General features: G+C 33.2%; 1 protein-coding gene and 1 long non-coding RNA gene across 3 annotated transcripts in view; both read right to left on the minus strand.

Moving 5' to 3' along the window:
• The window catches only part of LOC111089882, a 19,325-nt gene extending 1,120 nt beyond the window's left edge, over window positions 1-18,205 (minus strand). The window contains exons 1-2 of the long non-coding RNA XR_002614040.1: window positions 18,185-18,205; window positions 15,873-15,876 (exon numbers count right to left, since the gene is read on the minus strand). This is a non-coding gene — a long non-coding RNA (uncharacterized LOC111089882). The remainder of the gene's footprint in view (window positions 1-15,872; window positions 15,877-18,184) is intronic.
• The window catches only part of LOC106474830, a 15,934-nt gene continuing 1,442 nt past the window's right edge, over window positions 3,810-18,301 (minus strand). Inside the window, exons 2-4 of one of the 2 annotated variants that reach the window (XM_013935523.2) lie at window positions 17,265-17,376; window positions 13,547-13,670; window positions 3,810-12,024 (exon numbers count right to left, since the gene is read on the minus strand). In XM_013935523.2, the coding sequence (XP_013790977.1) occupies window positions 4,910-11,875 (6,966 nt within the window). In that variant the 5' untranslated portion in view covers window positions 11,876-12,024; window positions 13,547-13,670; window positions 17,265-17,376 and the 3' untranslated portion in view covers window positions 3,810-4,909. The remainder of the gene's footprint in view (window positions 12,025-13,546; window positions 13,671-17,264; window positions 17,377-18,301) is intronic. The other variant, XM_013935522.2, reaches the window with a different exon arrangement.

Genomic DNA, 18,301 nt, shown 5'->3' on the forward strand with positions numbered 1-18,301 from the left:
CATATCTCATAACAAACTACCTGACAAGACGTGTTGTTCTGTGATAATAAAATATTTAAACAGATGGAAAAGCAAGAATGCGATTAAACAAAACTAATTTCGATAATTATTATGAAACAAGTATTTTAATTTAATAAACATATATTTAAAATGTTTTCACGATGTTGGAAAGGCTTAGTGGCGGACATTGTTATTGGACAGCAATTTTCCAATGACAGGTAAAACTCGTGCTTATTCAATGGTCGCATGCACATTTACAGCTCAATAAAGAAGTGGAATTATTCTTTCTTGATTAAATGCGATGTATTTGTTCAGATAATGAGCGCCTATTAAGTATTTTATCCTGCTCTTTGTCCAAATAATTTAAGAAGTATTATGATTGAGAATATTGCTATTGTTACTAGTTGCTAGATCGATAAATGTTTAAAACTGAATGAAAAATTAAACTGGGTTAGAATAGGTTATGATTAAACTATTTTAATAAAATAAAAATCATAGACTTATAGATACACAAGGAATATCTGCGCTAGTCGTCCATAGTTCAAAAGTGATAGATAGAGTCAGTCAGCATCATCAACCAAGTGCGGATTGGCCCACCGAGGCACCGGAAAATCCCGATGACCCCTTTGGAAAAGTACGTAAAGAAAAAGACTAATGGTCTGTCAGCATAATAAAGAAATAATTATTTGTCTGTTGCTATAAGAATGACATTTAAATTAACATGTATGCTAACTCTACCAATAGTGATGTGCATTGAAAAGGATTTACCTCCAAATATCTTTATCTTCTATTTCATAAACAACTCCTCTGAGTTTTCAAAATTACTGATCGTATGAACTACGTGTGAGTAATGTTTTAACATTAAATTATAGATACCTCTTAAGTATGTATTATTGTTAATTTTTGTGATAGATTTGTGAGCATAGGCGTTCGAGGCGACATCCCCTCTATGCTCTAGCTTGCAATACATACGGCCATTCGGACAAAATATGGTGATTCGGCAAATGTTTACCTTCATTCGGGAAAAATTGGTAGCAGAAGTTTCTTACTCATAACCTCATTCGGGCAACAATTGTACAGCCTCCCTCGTACGTCTATGTCTGTGGGCCCTTTCAACCTTTTTTCCCGGTAAAATTGTAGTCCAGTCCGCCCATACCACACTCCACCAACTTTTTAGGTACTTTTTGACAACAAAAAGTGGGAATGATTGTCACATTATAACACTCCCACGAATGAAAGGTCGATCATTTTCGACGACGGGTTTCGATATCACGAACCATATACTGCGAATAGAGCGCCCTAACCACCAAGCAATGCTTGGCCGTGTAAGTGACACTTTATAAAACTTTCCATTCCCCCGTCAGCTGTCTCTTATTGGTGTCCCCCCAGTGGTTCAGCACTAAATAAGAGGATTTATAACACTAAAAATATGGCTTTGATACACACGAAGGCAAAACACAGATATTTCATATAGTATCTTTGTGCTTAACAACAAAGAAACAATAGTAACTGGTATTAATTTTTGCATAAATTCCATAGGTTGACATACGTTATCAAATAAAACAGCTAATGATATCTTTGATAGGTTGTTTATGTAGAGTATTCACAATGAATCTAAGTTTCAAATGGACAGCAACTACCTGTTGTATAAACCTACAAATGTAGTCCTCCACATCTGTAGGTTTCTACAACAGGCAGTTGCTGTCCATTTGAAACTTAGATTCAGTAAATAATATGTTGAAGATCGCTTTATTTTAACGATATGCCATTCTTTAGAAAGTAAAATTTATTTTTCCTGTTGTTTTTTAATTACAAACCAGAGATAAAATATTTTTCATTGAAACCCAGCTTGACGAATTACTGTCTAAACAAATACTATATCTGTGAATTTGTATCAGTGAGATCTTTGCCATGTTTTAATACATAATTTCATCCTTAAATTTCCATTAAACTTCTGATGAAAAGATTTTTCATTTACTCATGCTCAATTTTTTGAAAGGGAAGGAGAAATTTAGCTTCTTATAATTAGTTTTTCAGAAACTTTTACTTTTTATTTGAAATAGTAGTATGCAGTGACAAATAAGTATTTAAAGCTTTACTGGTACAAATAGACAAAATTGTTTTCATATAATTCTAGTAATAAAATTGTATATACGAGGAAGATATACATGTTAAATTAAAATTATTTTAAGAGTTTCATCACGTCGTTACAGTCTATGTTGCCACATCCTTTCATAATCTGACAACAGTATTTTGATAATAGCCCTGTAGCGTAGTTTCCATTCCAAATGACTCTTTGATCAGGCTGCCATGTCCAAAGCAAACCTCTTCATATTCAAGTGTAGGAGGAGGACGATTTCCCAGTATTTGTTTTAAAGTCCAGTAACACAGAAATTCATAAGCATTTCATATGACTTGACCAGTACAACTTCGTATGGAATCGCATTAAAACTTATTTCATCCTCCAGCTGCTAAGGAATGCTATGGTTAAATGGATATGCCGTCGAATCAGCTTGTGCACACATGACTTCTATTTTCCAGACAGAGGTCCTTCTTGATTATGTTACATACCGTTGCTTGGGTGGTTTCTGCCAATGACCTTTGTGCTCGTAAATTCTCACTTTGCTCACCAGAGTGGGATACGACTTGTTGAAGGTCTCTTTCTGTCAACCCAAAATGATCCATATTTCTTTTCCAAGGACTTTTGAGTCCAAATCCTGGAATTTATAAATCCTCGATTATGATCCTAGTATATAAATATTTTGCGTTGGAAAGGGCTGTTACATGCCCTTCTCAAAACCCAGTTTTTGGTGGCATTACACCACCTACCAAATGCCAAAATCTAGTCCCGATACATTTTGTACCATCGACTTCTATCGGCCGTGTTTTCACGTGACTTATTGTTTCGCATATTCGTAATCGTTTTAACAGAACATAATTTGTCTTCTATGTATGTGCTTTAATTAACGTAAGACTAGTGTTAGTTACAATAATTCTTGGAAAAATATAAGCCTTTTCATTAATCTTCGTATAAAAGAAGGATCAGTTACGTTACACAGAAATTTATTAATCATTTTCAAACATTTCCATTTATTTTGTAAAGAAAATTGCAATTGAAGTTCTAAATGTAAAAGATTTATAGAATTCTGATTCTAATTCAAATATCAGTTTGTCTGTTTGTAGTTAACAAAGTTACACAATGGGCTATCTTTGCTCTGTCCACTAAATGTATCGAAACCCGGTTTCTAGCGTTTTAAGTCGGCAGACATATCGCTGTAATACTGGGGATCAAAAAATATCAGAGAAATCATATCCTAACTAAACATTCGTTTTGTAGCTTTTTTGTTCTGATGAAATGTTCAAATTAGTTGCATCCGAAAGTTCGATTATAATAAACATTGCTATCTTAAACTTGTCATATTCGGCTTTATTAATTTCTGTGGGCCCGGTGGTCAGGGCGCTCGACTCGCAAATTCGAATTCCCGTCACCGAATATGCTCGTCATATATGGTTGCCGACTGAACCAGTTGCCCAGGTGTAAAAATTCTTGACTTAGAAAATACCGGCCAACCCTAACGTAGTTGGGACTAAGGTCGTGACGGGTAAAAAAAAACAAAAAACTGTTATATTTAGAAGAAAAACCGCAAATATATATGTAAAAGACTATTATTCTTTTGTACCGCACCCAGTCATCTCTCAATTTTTTAACAAATCGATAATGAAACCGTGTTTCGATGCTCATCATGTAACATCGCTTAACGGAGTGAAAAACGAAATTAGAACATTGTGCAAAAATGAAATTAAACTTATTGAACACATAACTCAACTTTATTCTTACTTAGTTACAAAAGTGCAAAGCATTACGTTTTGCCTACCGTTCAAATAAAATAACAAGTAATTTATCAATTTCAGTTTTACCAACATCGACTAACTACTTGTAAAGATAAAACGACTTTCGACTTGCATCGCTTGTCCTCGTCATATTAATTGAAGACAGTCGAAACATTGATAGTCGTAATCCTACACTGTTGAAATCTATGAAACTCCCCAGAATTCATACAAAATCACCGTAAATACTATAATAAAAGTATAATGTTGTTCAATTTTTGTTTGAGATCATTGTTAAGGTAATATTTTGTTTTGAAAAACTGTATTATAAACATGACAAGTATTATCATAAATTACTAACAATTGATATATTCAGGATTTGGTCGTTACAAGATTTAAAAATAAAAAATGAACCAAGAATTTTAACCCCATGGTGAATATCTAGGAAGGAACTCAGCCACCCCGCTCTAAATCAAGAGTTATTCGTTTAAATGTTATCCTTTCGGCTAAATGTGTATATATTTTTGTTAATTTGTCTTCATGATCTATCCAGTATTTTCCAAATGTACATAGCTTCAAATTTACAAATCTTACCAATCTCTCTCTTAATGGAATCAGTCACAATTTACTATTTATTCTTTAGTGTGACAAAGAATATTGTTGAAAGTAAGTTAAAACATTTTTATTAAACAAACCTTTCTAAGTATCATGAAAATTTCATAGATGATTCAACAACTTTTTCATTCACAATTATATTTTGCATATAACAACATCAGTGTAAAACTGAACTATGACACTTTGTAGTTTTACAGTATCTCAGTACATATATGAACATTTCATTCTGAAGTCACACCATAAGCTTATGTGTTACTGTGTAAGAGTATGATAAATACTAGAATAAATACCATACAAGAACAACGCTTTATCAGAAAGTTTATAAAAACCTCAATTAAATGAAATATGCAAAAACTTCGGTATTTTTTTACCAAGATAGGAATGAGCTCTAAATCAAATTATATATATATATACAATCATTGTTTCTAAAATTTAGTTTCTGATAGTAGATCTTTTGGATTTCGTTTTAATTCATTAATGGATCATGGAGACCAATTTCATCTTGAGTCAAACATACCATTTCAGTTGATGTACACAAATCATAATCTGCAGCTAGAGGGCAGAGGTTGTCTTCTCTGGAATCACCAACTGAAACATATGCACCAACATGGGATTCATCAGACAAATCCATGTCCCAGCTATAAAAAACATTACTGCCTATAACAAGGTCATTGGTTTGGTTCTCATCCACTGAAGTCACATCAAAATATTGTGAGTTAGAAGTCATACTGGTTTGGAAAAAGGTATCATCATTTTCTTTACTATCAGTTTCTAAAATTGGTGAGATGTCGATTTTATCATGGGTCTGAATGCCTTCAAAGTTATGGTTTACTATATGAACAGAGTCAGAAGAACTAACATCTTCAAAAAAACTTTTGTTTTTCTCAACACCTGAAACTTGACTCTCTGTCTCTGCTTTACAATCTTGAAAAATGAAATTATCTGTCAGCTCATCAACAAACAAATCCTTCTCATTAGCAGTGGAAAATGGAAAATCAGTTGAGTTCACACAACTGTTTAGCTCTGAGTTGGAACTAGACTGCTCTGACAAATTTTTCTGAACTGCATTAACAGATGAAAACTCATTAACAATGTCTGTATGGAACGTAATTGTTTCCTTCTGCTCTTCTGGCTTGTAAGTGTCTGTACAAATAACATCAGAATGTGATGTGCACATCAATTCTTGCAATGTAATGTTAGCAGTGCAATCAACTTTGTCTCTTAAAATTTCACACTGTGTGAGAGGTCTTTCACTGAAGTCTTTCAGTGGTATTTCAGTGCTAATATAGCTTGGATCATTTGTTGTAATTTTGTTTCCAGCTGATTTACTTTCCAAATCAATGAAAGAAAAGCACTCAACTTTTTCATTCTCCTTAGGGTCAGTGATACTAGATACCTCACCACATATTTCCAATCTATCATCTTGATTCTCCATAATTACAGGCTTAAGTTTGTCATCATTATGTAAGACATCATCATCATGAGAAGAATTTGCATGACCCAAAGCAATAACTGCTGTCTTGAGATCTTCTGTGTTTTGTACATCTGCTATAGAATTTTCCAACAATTTTTTTTCATTACCCTCATAATCATGAAAGTTCACAGTTGAATTTTCCAGATTGTTCTCTTTCTTTGCTGTTGTTGGTGGTTCTAACACAGATGAGCCTTCTTTTTGGCTCTTTTTGCTAGCAAAAAGCTCATCTGTAGTAGAGTTCATATTTATTTCTGTGTTGATCAAAGGAGTAATACTTTTATGAATAGGTTTAGAACATTCTAATTCTTTTGGTTTGTATGGTATAAGCTCTTCAAACATTGTATCACTCTCTAAAAATTCATCTCTTTTGCTTGTATTTTCTATAGAGTATTCAGATGTACAATCTATTCTATGAAATTTAAAAACTTGAGAGTCTTCAACTGTTCTTGCTATTGATTCTTTTGATAATGTACTATTTTCTGTTGGCGATGGAGCTTCAACATCTGTTGGTAATGTTTGAAAAATGTCTCTCTGTTCGTCCTGTGATTTTTTACATATTTCCATGTTAAATTGCTCATTTCTGGTAGAACAGGTTCCACTTGATGTCTCCTCATACGTGCTTTGCTTGGCTGATTGGAAATCTGTAATGTTTTCATTTTTATCATACTCCAAATCATGATTTATCACTTCAGATGTACAAGCAAGTGTTTTATCCTCCTTGATCTTTGTGGAAACATCTCTCTTTTCAACTACATTCAAATGTAATAAAAATTCCTCTTTAGAATGTTTGATACTAGAAGCAGGTGTGGAAGAAAACTTGTCTATATTTGCTTCTACACAATTATTTTCTAATAGACTGGTAAAGTTCTTATGCTGAATGGAAGATGTGTCTGGACAGATGAAGATCTGTTCTTTATTTTCATTTTCTACACTCCAAAGTTCTACCAAAGGTTCCATAAATGCTTTAACCATAAGGAAGTCCTGAAGTTGAAAGTGACTGTTAATATGATCTAGTAAACATGATGTCTGAGCAGTTGAGTAGTCACAATGTGGACAAGTAACTCCCTCTTGTGCACTGTGCTGTTTCTGGTGGACTTGGACAGCATCCTTACATTCATTTGTGTATGGACAACGATCACAACGAAAAATGCATTTTAGATTTTCTTTATCTACAATATCCATTGGAGATTCTATTGTTTCTTTTCTACAAGTTTCTTCAGCTTGCTTCCCAAAGGGTAAAGCTGGAGAAATAAAGGACTCTTGTACAACAAGAGGATTGTGTGATTGGATTTTCTCATGTACATTTCTGTGCTTATGTAGATTAGCTGCACATCTGACTGAGTAATCACATTTATTACAGGTGAATTTGGATTTCTTACCATGTAAGTTAACATGTCGTTCATAGCGGCTGTGCTTGGAAAATACAGCAGGACACTTGGGGCATTGATGAATGTTTTTCTTAGGCAAGTTTTGAGTTTTTCCAGGCTGTGAATGAAGGGGAGTATGACTTAACAGATTACAGGCTGTTGCTACAGTATAACTACAGTTGGTGCATTTATATGGCCCAGGCCCACCATGTAGCCCTAAATGAAAATTAAAAGTTGTTTGCTTCACAAATTTTGCAGGACAAAGTGGACAACCCAGAAGTTTTTGAGAAATCTTTTGACAAAGCCCTTGCAAGTAAGATTGTGTTTCAGCTTCTTCTAGCAGTAGCATCTGGTTGTTGATAGTACTTTCTTTAATGGTTATTTCACTGAGTTCATTTTTATCAGAAATGTGTTCATTTGTGTCATGTAGGTTATGAGTATTATCAGGTATATTAAGTGGGGGTGCATTTGATGCTTTTCGTTTGGCAGCATAAGCTGGAGTGTGCACTAAAAGATGTTTGTGTAAGTGTGGCTTATGTCTCGCTGTATAGTCACAACAAGGGCAGTGAAAGGAATGATTAACCCCATGAAAACTTTGATGAGTTTTAAGACCACCAATGCTTTTAAACATTGCTGGACAATTCATGCAGAAATAACTAAAATTTATTTTTTGACTACAAGAAGTTAATGAACGTTGTCCAGTCAACATGTTCAGTTCTTTTCTTTTAGTTTCTGGAACTTCTTTCTTTTGACTAGAGTCACTGTTGGATTCTGCATGTACAACACAGTTTTTTAATGCCTCTGTACCAATAGTAGTTTTTAAAAATGCATCAACTTCACTTTCCTGGTGTAATTTTAAATGTACTCCCAACACTCCCTGATTGTTACACTGATAGTTACAAAGAGGACAAGAAAATTTTGAAACTGTGCTTCTGTTATGCATTGACATGTGGAGCCGAACATTTACTCGACGACGATTTTTCATTGGACAATAACAGCATTTGTACGTCTTCACCAGAAAGTTTCCTTTTGTTGTTAATTCAAAAGGAATACCTCCTTCAATACCTTCCATGTTTGGTGTTTCCTCCTCTTTCTCTACCAATTTTGTACAAACTGTGTGAAGCTTCATGTGCTGTTTCAACAAATGTAGTCTGGTTGCCCAGTATGAACAAACTGTACATCTATGTGGGGCAGCTCTGTTTGGTCGATGGAACTGTTTGTGATGAAGAAACTGTTTCCTGTTGTCACTTCTATATGGACACTGACCACACATGAATTTTTTGAACAGTGCAGTAGATGCAAAAGATGGGTTGCTAGATAGGTTCCCAGTTGCTACACTGTCTTTTACAAGTTTCTCAGTATTACAACTTTTATTTTCATCTTCATTAACACAATTAAATGAAACATCTTTCCAATCTTCAACTCTGTTCTCGGCATAATGTGGTAACATTCTTTCACTAGCATCAGCTGAATGCTCTTCATGCAACTTCATATGTCTTACTAATGTTTTACGATATTTTACATAATATGGACAATGTAAGCACTTGAAAACTGCTTCTTTTCTTGGTTGATGTTGCTTTAGATGTGTTTTGATGTAAAACTGCTTTTCACAGGTATACGGACATATATCACACCTAAAACACTCAAGGGGATAGCAGTATTTCTTAACTTGTTTACTCTCTGTTGAGATACCTGTGAGGTAAAGAACATGATCTTTTAACTTAACACTAAAACATTCCTCCAAGTCTTGAAAATTTCCACCATGTTTGCTCTTTATATGCTTAAGAATTAAATGACGCCAATTAGATGTAAATTGACAAACGCGGCAACGATATGGTTTAACCCCAGCATGAACAGCCATATGACTTACAACAACTTTTATGTCACAATGTTTGAAGTTGCACAGATTACAATGATATGATTTGCTTTCATTCTTTGACTGAATTCCTCTAAAGTCAACTTCAAACATCACATTACCTGATTCTGAAGACTCAGCCCAATCTTTCAAAGAAACAGGACTGGGTTTTTGTTCCACCATTTCACTTTCAATGCCACAGGTTATTGCTTTAGTTTGTTTTTCTAAATCAGAACTTTCATTCCCATCCAAATCTCTTAGAATATCATTTACTGGGACATCAAGTACACTCTTTAGGTACTTTTGGCAATCAATCTTTCCTGTATCACAGGACAACAAACAAGTGGCATATTGATGCATTGAATCATGAGCAAACTTTATCTTAATATGTTTTGTGATTTCCTTTTGATCATTAGATTTATGACCACAAGCTGAACAAATAAATTCCTGTGTGTCATGATGTTTCACATAGTGAGTTTGAAATTTGGAATCCAAATGTGTTTCAAAGGAACACTGGTCACAACTGTATTTCTTAATAAATTTTCTTTGTTTAGAACAGCTACTGGTTGAATCACTTTGTCCATTTGCACTGATGGCTTTAAAATTAGTTTTCTGTGGCTCCAATTTTGGTAATATATCAGTGATTGCATCTTTACAAATACTTACATCAGTGGAAGTTAGTTCTTCACATTCTTCTTTGAATAACATAGTTTTATTGGCAACACTTAAGTCAAGTGGTAATTTTTGGTTATCACTCAAGTGTAACAAATGGAGATGTTTGTTCTCATCAGTCTGTGCTTTAGAAAAGTGTGACATTTTTTTCTTCACTGTTTTAGTTTTTGTATTCACTTTGCCAGTAGTCTTGTTTTCTTCATTCCCATTGGACATGTAACTACTCATAATAGGTTCAAAACATTTTAAGGCTTTAACTCTACTTTCTTGCTCATGTTTTTGTCTCAAAAATGACATTTGTGGTTTGTTTGGATGATATTTTTGTAGATGTCTTGTCAAATCTCCTTTCCACTTAGTCTGATAGTGACAGTAATAGCATGAAAAAGGTTTTTGCCCTGAATGAACACGAAAATGTTTCTCTAATTCTGACACCCACTTTGGTTTGTAGCCACAGACAGTACACGTTGGCACTGCCTTGCCAGTTCCGTTCTTCCTTTTTAATCTCTGTACAATACTTTTTGCTGCTTGCTCAGTAGTTCCATGCTCTCGTTTCATGTGACGAGTGAGATATGGAAGAAGATCAAAACCCAGTCCACAAGTTGGGCACGAGTATTTCTTTTTTGTTAAATGTCCCCTTTCGTGTCTTTTTATACGAGATGGACAAGCAGTAAAATTACAGAACCGACATTTGAATCTTTTTTGTAAGGTATTACTTTTCACAGCTTCCTTATGTAACTCATAGTTAAAAGTTGCCTTGGAAGATTTTTCAGAAATTTCATCATCATCATCACTTTTTGGATTAAAATCCTTATTAACAGACCTGGAGGTATGTTTTATATCATTGGAAAAGTTCATTTTTACCTGTTCGTTATACTGGCAATCCTCTTGTTTACACTGATGCACCAATAAGGACTGTTTAGTATGACTTGTAAAAGAGCATGTATTACATTTAAAAGTCCCTTCTAAGCCATGATTTTTTACATGACGATCAAGATTCCATTTGTATGTTGTTTGAAAATTACAAAATTTGCATTTTATTTTTGGCATGGAATGGAATTTGCAATGTCTGGTGTATTTTGCTCTCTCACTAGTGACATAACTACACTTTAAGCAACGGAAGAATTTTTTCTTCAACTGAGACATGTTTTTTGTTTTCAAGTTATTCTTCAAGCATTCAAAATCCTTCTTTTGGACTTTTTGTGTTTTGGTATTCAATGTAGAACCTGCTTCCATATCAGCACATCCTGTGGCAATGTTTTTGTGTTCCCTCGATTCCTGTGTTAAAGTATGTGGAATAAGCATATTATTAGATTTTACAGCATTTTTTTTTAATGATGTAGAACATGATTCAGCATTAGTTAGTTTTTTTCTAGCGGTCTGAATGCCTTTTACAGCTTTTTGTCCACCTGGAGTAATGTGCTTGACCTGATTTAAATTTGTATCTTTAACAAGCATTTTTTTGTGTACCATACCACAGTGTCTCTGTAACTTTTGAAAGTTTTTTGAAGCATACAAACAGTATGGACATTCATACACAGTTATTCTTTCCAAGTGAACCTCTTGACAATGGTATAAGAATTTTCTGGGATTTATAGTAACAAGATCACATTGCTGACATCTGTAAACTCTTCGAACCCGAAGATAACCTTCTGATGGAAAAAGTTTGGTTGATTTCTTGCCATATTTTTCAGTGGATTTTACCATATATTGGGAATCTGTAGTAGATGAGTTTTTAAGAGTCTTTCCAACATGTGTTGGTAACTGACTGGAACTGATTTGTTTGTCATAAAAACCACTTTCCTGTGGCATTTGTGTTGAATTTTTTTGTTGTACCTTTTTCTTTCCTCCTACCTGTTTTTCTAAAACCTGAGGAGACACGCCTGCTTGAATTCCATGAATAGTTCGCTTGTGCCTGCGAAGGTTAGCTTGGTACTGGGTTATAAATGGACACACTGGGCACCTGAACACTTCAGCTGCATGATGATAAGCAGTGTGTTGAAGAAGCATGGCTCGGGTTTCTGCTATGTGATCACAGGTATCACAAAGATATTGGTACCTGTTCATGTTGCTGGAAGTATTATTAACACCTTCTTAGCAAAATATATAGTAGTCAATATTACATCTACAATTTTCTGTAGTAAGAAGAAACACTATCAAGTCAGCAAGGTGCAAGTCCATTCCCTTGAACCAACTGCTTCAACTGCATCAAACTCCTGAAAGACAGTATAATCTCTAGTAAATTTTCATAAGCTTTATTAAAACTGCTTTTATTTATCACTGTGATTAAAGTTCTTTTTCTTCCTATCCTAACTTAAAAAAAATTGTTTTATGTCAGAAACAGTGATACAAAGTAACACAAAAGATAAAAGATTGAAATAGACATGTAATTTAAATAAAGCAAAAAAAAACCATTTCACAATTTTTGTAATATAAAGTGAGGAATTCTAAAAAAAAGGTAGAAGATTTTAAAATATGAGTCTGTAGGCCACATTTGGAGTATTGTGTTCAGCCTTGGGATCCTTACCTTAAGACAGGCCTCTAAAATCCTGGGCAACAGGTTGCCATGGCACCAAAAATTTCTTCATGGTGCCTAGTATTTTCCCCCATTTTATTTGTGTGTAAGGCTGTGCTAAATAGAACTCAAATCTAGAACAGTTCTGAACTCTTGAAAGTCTGGAACTATTTTCTCATTCTTTGAGTCCTAAATCAAACTTTGTTTCTAGGATTTTAATGGCGGATTCAGCACTTCATGTTTTTTCAAGAATGAAGAGCAACAGTTGCACAACACGAAACTAATTTCACGCATTTTGATTTTCTTTTTTCTCTCAATTCAACCAATCAGTACGCGTGTTTAGATTCAGATGGGACCAAAGGCAGTTAGTTCAGGCAATACTATCAAGTGGTTGTTGATATCATGTGATCATTAGCATGCATTCGTTGCTGTGAAAGTAAATGAATATACGTAGCCTCCCATTTCCCAGTACAAACAGCAGTGAAGTTAGATTACACACACCTGGCTCCGAGATCCGAAAATATTTGTTGAGGCCTGTCTTAAAAAGGACATTAAATTGTTAAAAAGGGTTCAAAGGAGGGCAACTAGAATAGTACCTGGGATGGAGGGGTTGTCATACAAGGAGAGGTTAAGATCTCTGAAATTTTCTCTTGAAAAAAGAAGAGTTAGAGGGGATCTAATTGAGGTGTTTAAGATTGTTAAGGGAATTGACAGTATTGATGCATCATCTTTTTTCATACTTAACAGTGAGAATAGTAGGACTAGGGGACACAAATATAAATTTTGGCAGGGAAGGAGTTATCTTCAGCTAAGACTGTTTAAGTTTGCTAACAGGGTGGTTGGCCTTTGAAACAGGTTACCTTTAGATGTTGTGGAGGCAGTAAATTTAAGTGAGCTTAAGAGAAACCTTGATAATTATATGAATGATAGAAGCTGGCTTTGAGGTTTGTTTGTTATTTTAATTTTTTTTAATAGTTTTAGTTTAGTTTAGAGAATGGAACAGCCTGGATGGACCATAGGTCCCTTGTTATTCATAAACATTATGTTATGTCATATACATGTATATAAATTTTTTTGCATACTTATTCAAATTAAAGATTACTTGTTTTCTGATACAAATGAATTTCATTTTCTTTCATAGCATCCCTACTTATCTTAGCATCATTAATTTAGTAAAATAGTTCAACTAACGAACTTTACGTCTAACATTTTTCAATACATACTGCCTTGATAGAGAACATTGATGACTTCAGTGTTGATTTTCAAAGTAAAAGCATTTCTTGGGTAGGTTTCATTCTCCAAAAATCTTGATAGGTAAAGCTTTGTGGTAGCTATGAAGATTAATCCCTGTCAGAAATTTAAAAGAGATATGATAAATAGTAAATATTCCTGGAGTTGTCAAAAAAACAACAACAATAACTTACAACCAAATATCAACTTGTTCCATGACACTAGCTTTTAAATGGATTTGTTTATCATAACCATTTCTCATAAGACAGCCACAATACATATGTTATATATTACAATAGAAAAAGTTATGCTAATACAATAAAAAAATTTTAAGAAGCACGTTTCATACATCTTGTCTTTCTAATAATAAGAGTCTGTTTTAATCCTACAAAAAACAATCACTGGGAATATTTACGACTTGTTTAACTACAAACTGAAACATAAGTACCTTTTTGCTTATTTATGTCGAAAATTATTACATAAATTCTTTTTTTTTCTCCTAAAAAATGCAAAACCATTATAACACTTTTCTTGTTTCAATCATTACACTCATAAATTTGTAGCCATTTGTGTTTATACAGTTTCTGTGTAATGTATTTTTCCTGATAACAATTATGAAACTATTATTTTTCTTTATTTGTGATATATTTGCTTGTTAAATTTCAGAGGATTAAAAATATAATTTATGACAAACTTCTATAATTCATGTTTCTGGCAGCTTGAGGTCCTTGAGTTTAATACATTAATTGTAAGAGCCTTAATGGCATTATAATATGCTTACTTTACAAATAAAGAACTTACTTGTCAGGATAAGAACATAAAGGCTTAAGAGCAAGCCAAATGAAATAACTGAAAAAGTAAGAAATTTAGTGTTCCATTTACTCTAGCATAATACAAATATCAGTAGATGTCAATGACCTTTGAAGAAATCTTGAATTAGCAAGGGAGTAACTTTACATGTCTCAACTTAATGATAATTTTCTGAATCTTGAACCCACTCTTATAAAGAATTATTTATTTAATAAAATATATCCACCCACTTTTGAAGAAGGGTCATCTAGCTAATCACTAGTCATAGTAAGTTCTCATTTTTTTCTAATTTATTTAACTATGCCACTATTTCCTAGTGTACAAACATATATGTTCTTTAAAAATACCTGGGTCCACCAAACTCTAGATTTTTCTTTTTCTGTCAATGCAAAAGCAGTTTAATAATTACTGAAAACTTGCTTTATAGCAATAGCTGTGTTTTTTGTTTCATATTGTTGTAAACTATATTTTAATGCTATAATTTTTTTTTGTTAGCTAGAGTGATCTTTGGGCCGTAATAATGATATTAAGATCAAATGGTTTAATAATATAAGCCTCTAAGTCTAAAGAGGTTATAATTTCATTATATAGGTCACTGGTTAGGTCACATTTGGAATATTGTATTCAATCTTGGGCTGCTTATCTTAGGAAAGACATTGAATTGTTAGAAAGGGTTCAGAGAAGGGTTACTAGGACGGTGCCTGGGATGGAGGGATTGTCATATGAGGAGAGGTTGAAATCTCTCAAATTGTTTTCTCTTGAAAAAAGAAGTTAGGGGGATATGATTGAGGTGTTTAAAATTGTAAAGGGAATTGATAGTGTTGATGCATCATCTTTTTTCATACTTAACAGTGAGAATAGTAAGACTAGGGGACACAAATATAAATTTTAGCAGGTGGGAGTCATCTTCAGCTAAGACAGTTTTATTTTTCTAACAGGATGGCTGGCCTTTGGAATGGGCTGCCTGCAGATGTTGTGGAGGCAGTAAATTTAAGTTAGTTTAAAAGAAAGCTAGGTAAGTATGTGAATGATAGGGCTGGCTTTAATATTTTTTAAACATTTATTTATTAATAATTTTAGTTTAATTAAGAGAATGGAACAGCCAAGATGGACTAATAGGTCCCATGTTGTCTCAAAACATTATGTTATGTTATCACTAAACCATCTGATCTTAACATCATTAAAGTCACAGCCCCTACCTAATAAACAAATTACAATATTAATATAAAACTTATGACAATATTAATGAGAGCTGAATCAAGTCTGACCACCCACCTATTATTTCTTAATATTCATTTACCCTAGGCAATTGCAAAATTTCTTCAGAGACTAAAATAGAGGTAAATATATGCCATTGCTGCAATTTATATTGTTTTAATATTCAAACTCAGGTTTAGAAAATGAAGGAATTTTTGAGAATGTAGTCAAAATGATGGAAAGGTAGCCAATAAGAAATCATATTTTTGTAAGATACTTGTCTGTATTTGTGTAACCCAGAAATAAATACACCAAACTTGTACTGAGCCTATGATATCCTCAACATATGTATTACCAGTGGCATGTTTTACAATGAAGAAGAGCTGGCAAAATAATTGAAATTAGTAAATCATGATGTATTTGTACTTTGATATGTCAGTGTCTTTATGGAACTCTTGAAATGCAATCACAGTAGAATTTTATTGTGGATACAATTAAGTTTGTAACCATTGTGCCCTGTATGTGAAAGCTACAAATATTCAAAAATCAATCTTGGCTAATACTTGGGACCATCATCTCACACCGGTCCTTTGTGACCATTGCTCTAAAAAATGAGCTGGCCATGCTTAAGATCCTTACTACTGACCATTACAATATCTTATGAAGAAGAAACAAAACACACCCTTGAGCTTATGGCAAGCAACACATTAGGCCAATAACAAAATATGTAATTCTCTTCCTGAGTTAACATTAACTTCTACCAACCTGTGTCAAATATCAAACTGATGAGATAATTATGTAACCCAAATGCTCTGTTTACTAAACTATCAGCTCAGATGGCCCTGAAGAACATGATGACAACTATTTCTGCTGCAATATATATAAAACCATGAACTCTGAAGACTTAAACAGTAGTTAAAATTGCATACAAGTTACTTTTAAATGAGCTTGACCACTTATTCTTTTAATAAAAACTACATATGGTTCTATTTTGAAATTGTTAGGATAGATTTCCTGCACATATTCTGTATGTAGCCAATAACATATCTAAAAACATTTTCCAAACAGTATCAACACTTTACAAACAAATCTTTAAGCACCAAGACTTACTATAAAAATATACAAATCCTACTTCAATCTACTGATGTCTTTGTGCACAGCACAATGTTTTTTTTTAATTATTGAATCTTTATAATTTGGCAACTTTGACCATGTTTGCAATCACTCTGCCCTCCATTAACTCAGTGGTAAATCTGTGGGCTTATAATGCAAAAAAACTGTTTTACAATATCCATGGTGGGCATTACACAGATAGCACTTTGTGCTCAACTACAAACACACACACACACAAAGCATTTACCTGACAGTTTTAACAATTTGTTAACCGATTCACAAAGGTTAATGTATGCTACTGATATAAAAAGTGCCTTGAAAAAAAAAAGACAGTTAAAATTTTTATTAGAGAACAAGTATTCAAAAAAAAAAGATCAAATTATTTTATATATAATATGTCACTTATAATATTTTTTGTTTTTTGTAATTTTTAATTCCTTTAGCCATCTTTATCATGAAACAGCTGATGATTTTGAGGTTTTGGCAGAAGCCTTCATCAGCTTTAAATCCTTGTTTATTAACTTATTAACAGTATCAAAAGATACACCTAGCTTCATAATAATAGTATTTTGGATAGGAAGGTTCTCTTACACGATGATAGTCTTCACTTTTCAGATGAATGTATCGCACTGGACCAGCTTGGGGTTGGTTGTGGAGCCAACTGCTGTGCAAGTTTATCCACTTCCATGGTGAACATTCAAGGCTATTTTTATTCAAAAATAAAAATGTTCTGTTCCTTGGCTCTACATTATCTAATACCCTTTCTATATGAATATCCTTCCATAAGAAAGGCTGTGAGACATCCTCCATAGTAATACAATGTCCAATAGCCAGAAATTAACCCGATCGTGAATTAAATATACAAGTGTTAAATAACTGACCCCTTCTACCATAGCTTAAACCTGATTACTACTATGTTGTATCTCAGTTAGACTCATAAGGCCTGGTTCTGGGCAAAAGGCCTTGTTGACACTGGATATAGCAGATAATGTGGTTGACATATTATTACATTCTTCTTTACTTTCAGTCATAAGTTCTTAAATTTATCTCTCTCTCTCTCTTATAAAATGCCTTTAATCCCTGTATATGTTGAAACTTTAAAATGTCAATGCTGAACAATATAAGTATGGGTTGGTGAATTCTACTCAATAAACATAATCAATAGGTAAAGGCATCTTGAAGTAATTTACTTTTAAGGATGGGTACTAGACATTTTTGGATAGAAGTCATCATTCATATAAAGATATAAAGTAGTATAAGCTTTCCTAAAGCTTCTTTTTAATAGGTGTGGATTTTCTGAGAGCAGTGAAGAATTTAAAATGATGTAAATTAGGTATACAAAATGATTAGTTGATTAAAAAATTATCCATTAAAGTTCTGGTTGAAATGTCAAGTTAATAAAACAAGTATAACAATGTTAGAGGTGTAAATTTATGTTTTCCTTAGGATTTGGAATAGCTTAGTGAATAAAGTGTACGTTCTTCCAACATAGATTATTTAAAGAGCTTCACTATATATATATATATATATACGTCCTTCGTTAGTTACTTATAAATAAAAGTAAGTAGTTTATTTTATAGTATTAATACTTATTATGAGCTAGTAATTACAATACAAGTATTATTTTA

The sequence above is a fragment of the Limulus polyphemus genome, unplaced genomic scaffold (assembly GCF_000517525.1).
Source record: "Limulus polyphemus unplaced genomic scaffold, Limulus_polyphemus-2.1.2 Scaffold7740, whole genome shotgun sequence".
Classification (NCBI taxonomy): Eukaryota; Metazoa; Arthropoda; class Merostomata; order Xiphosura; family Limulidae; genus Limulus; species Limulus polyphemus.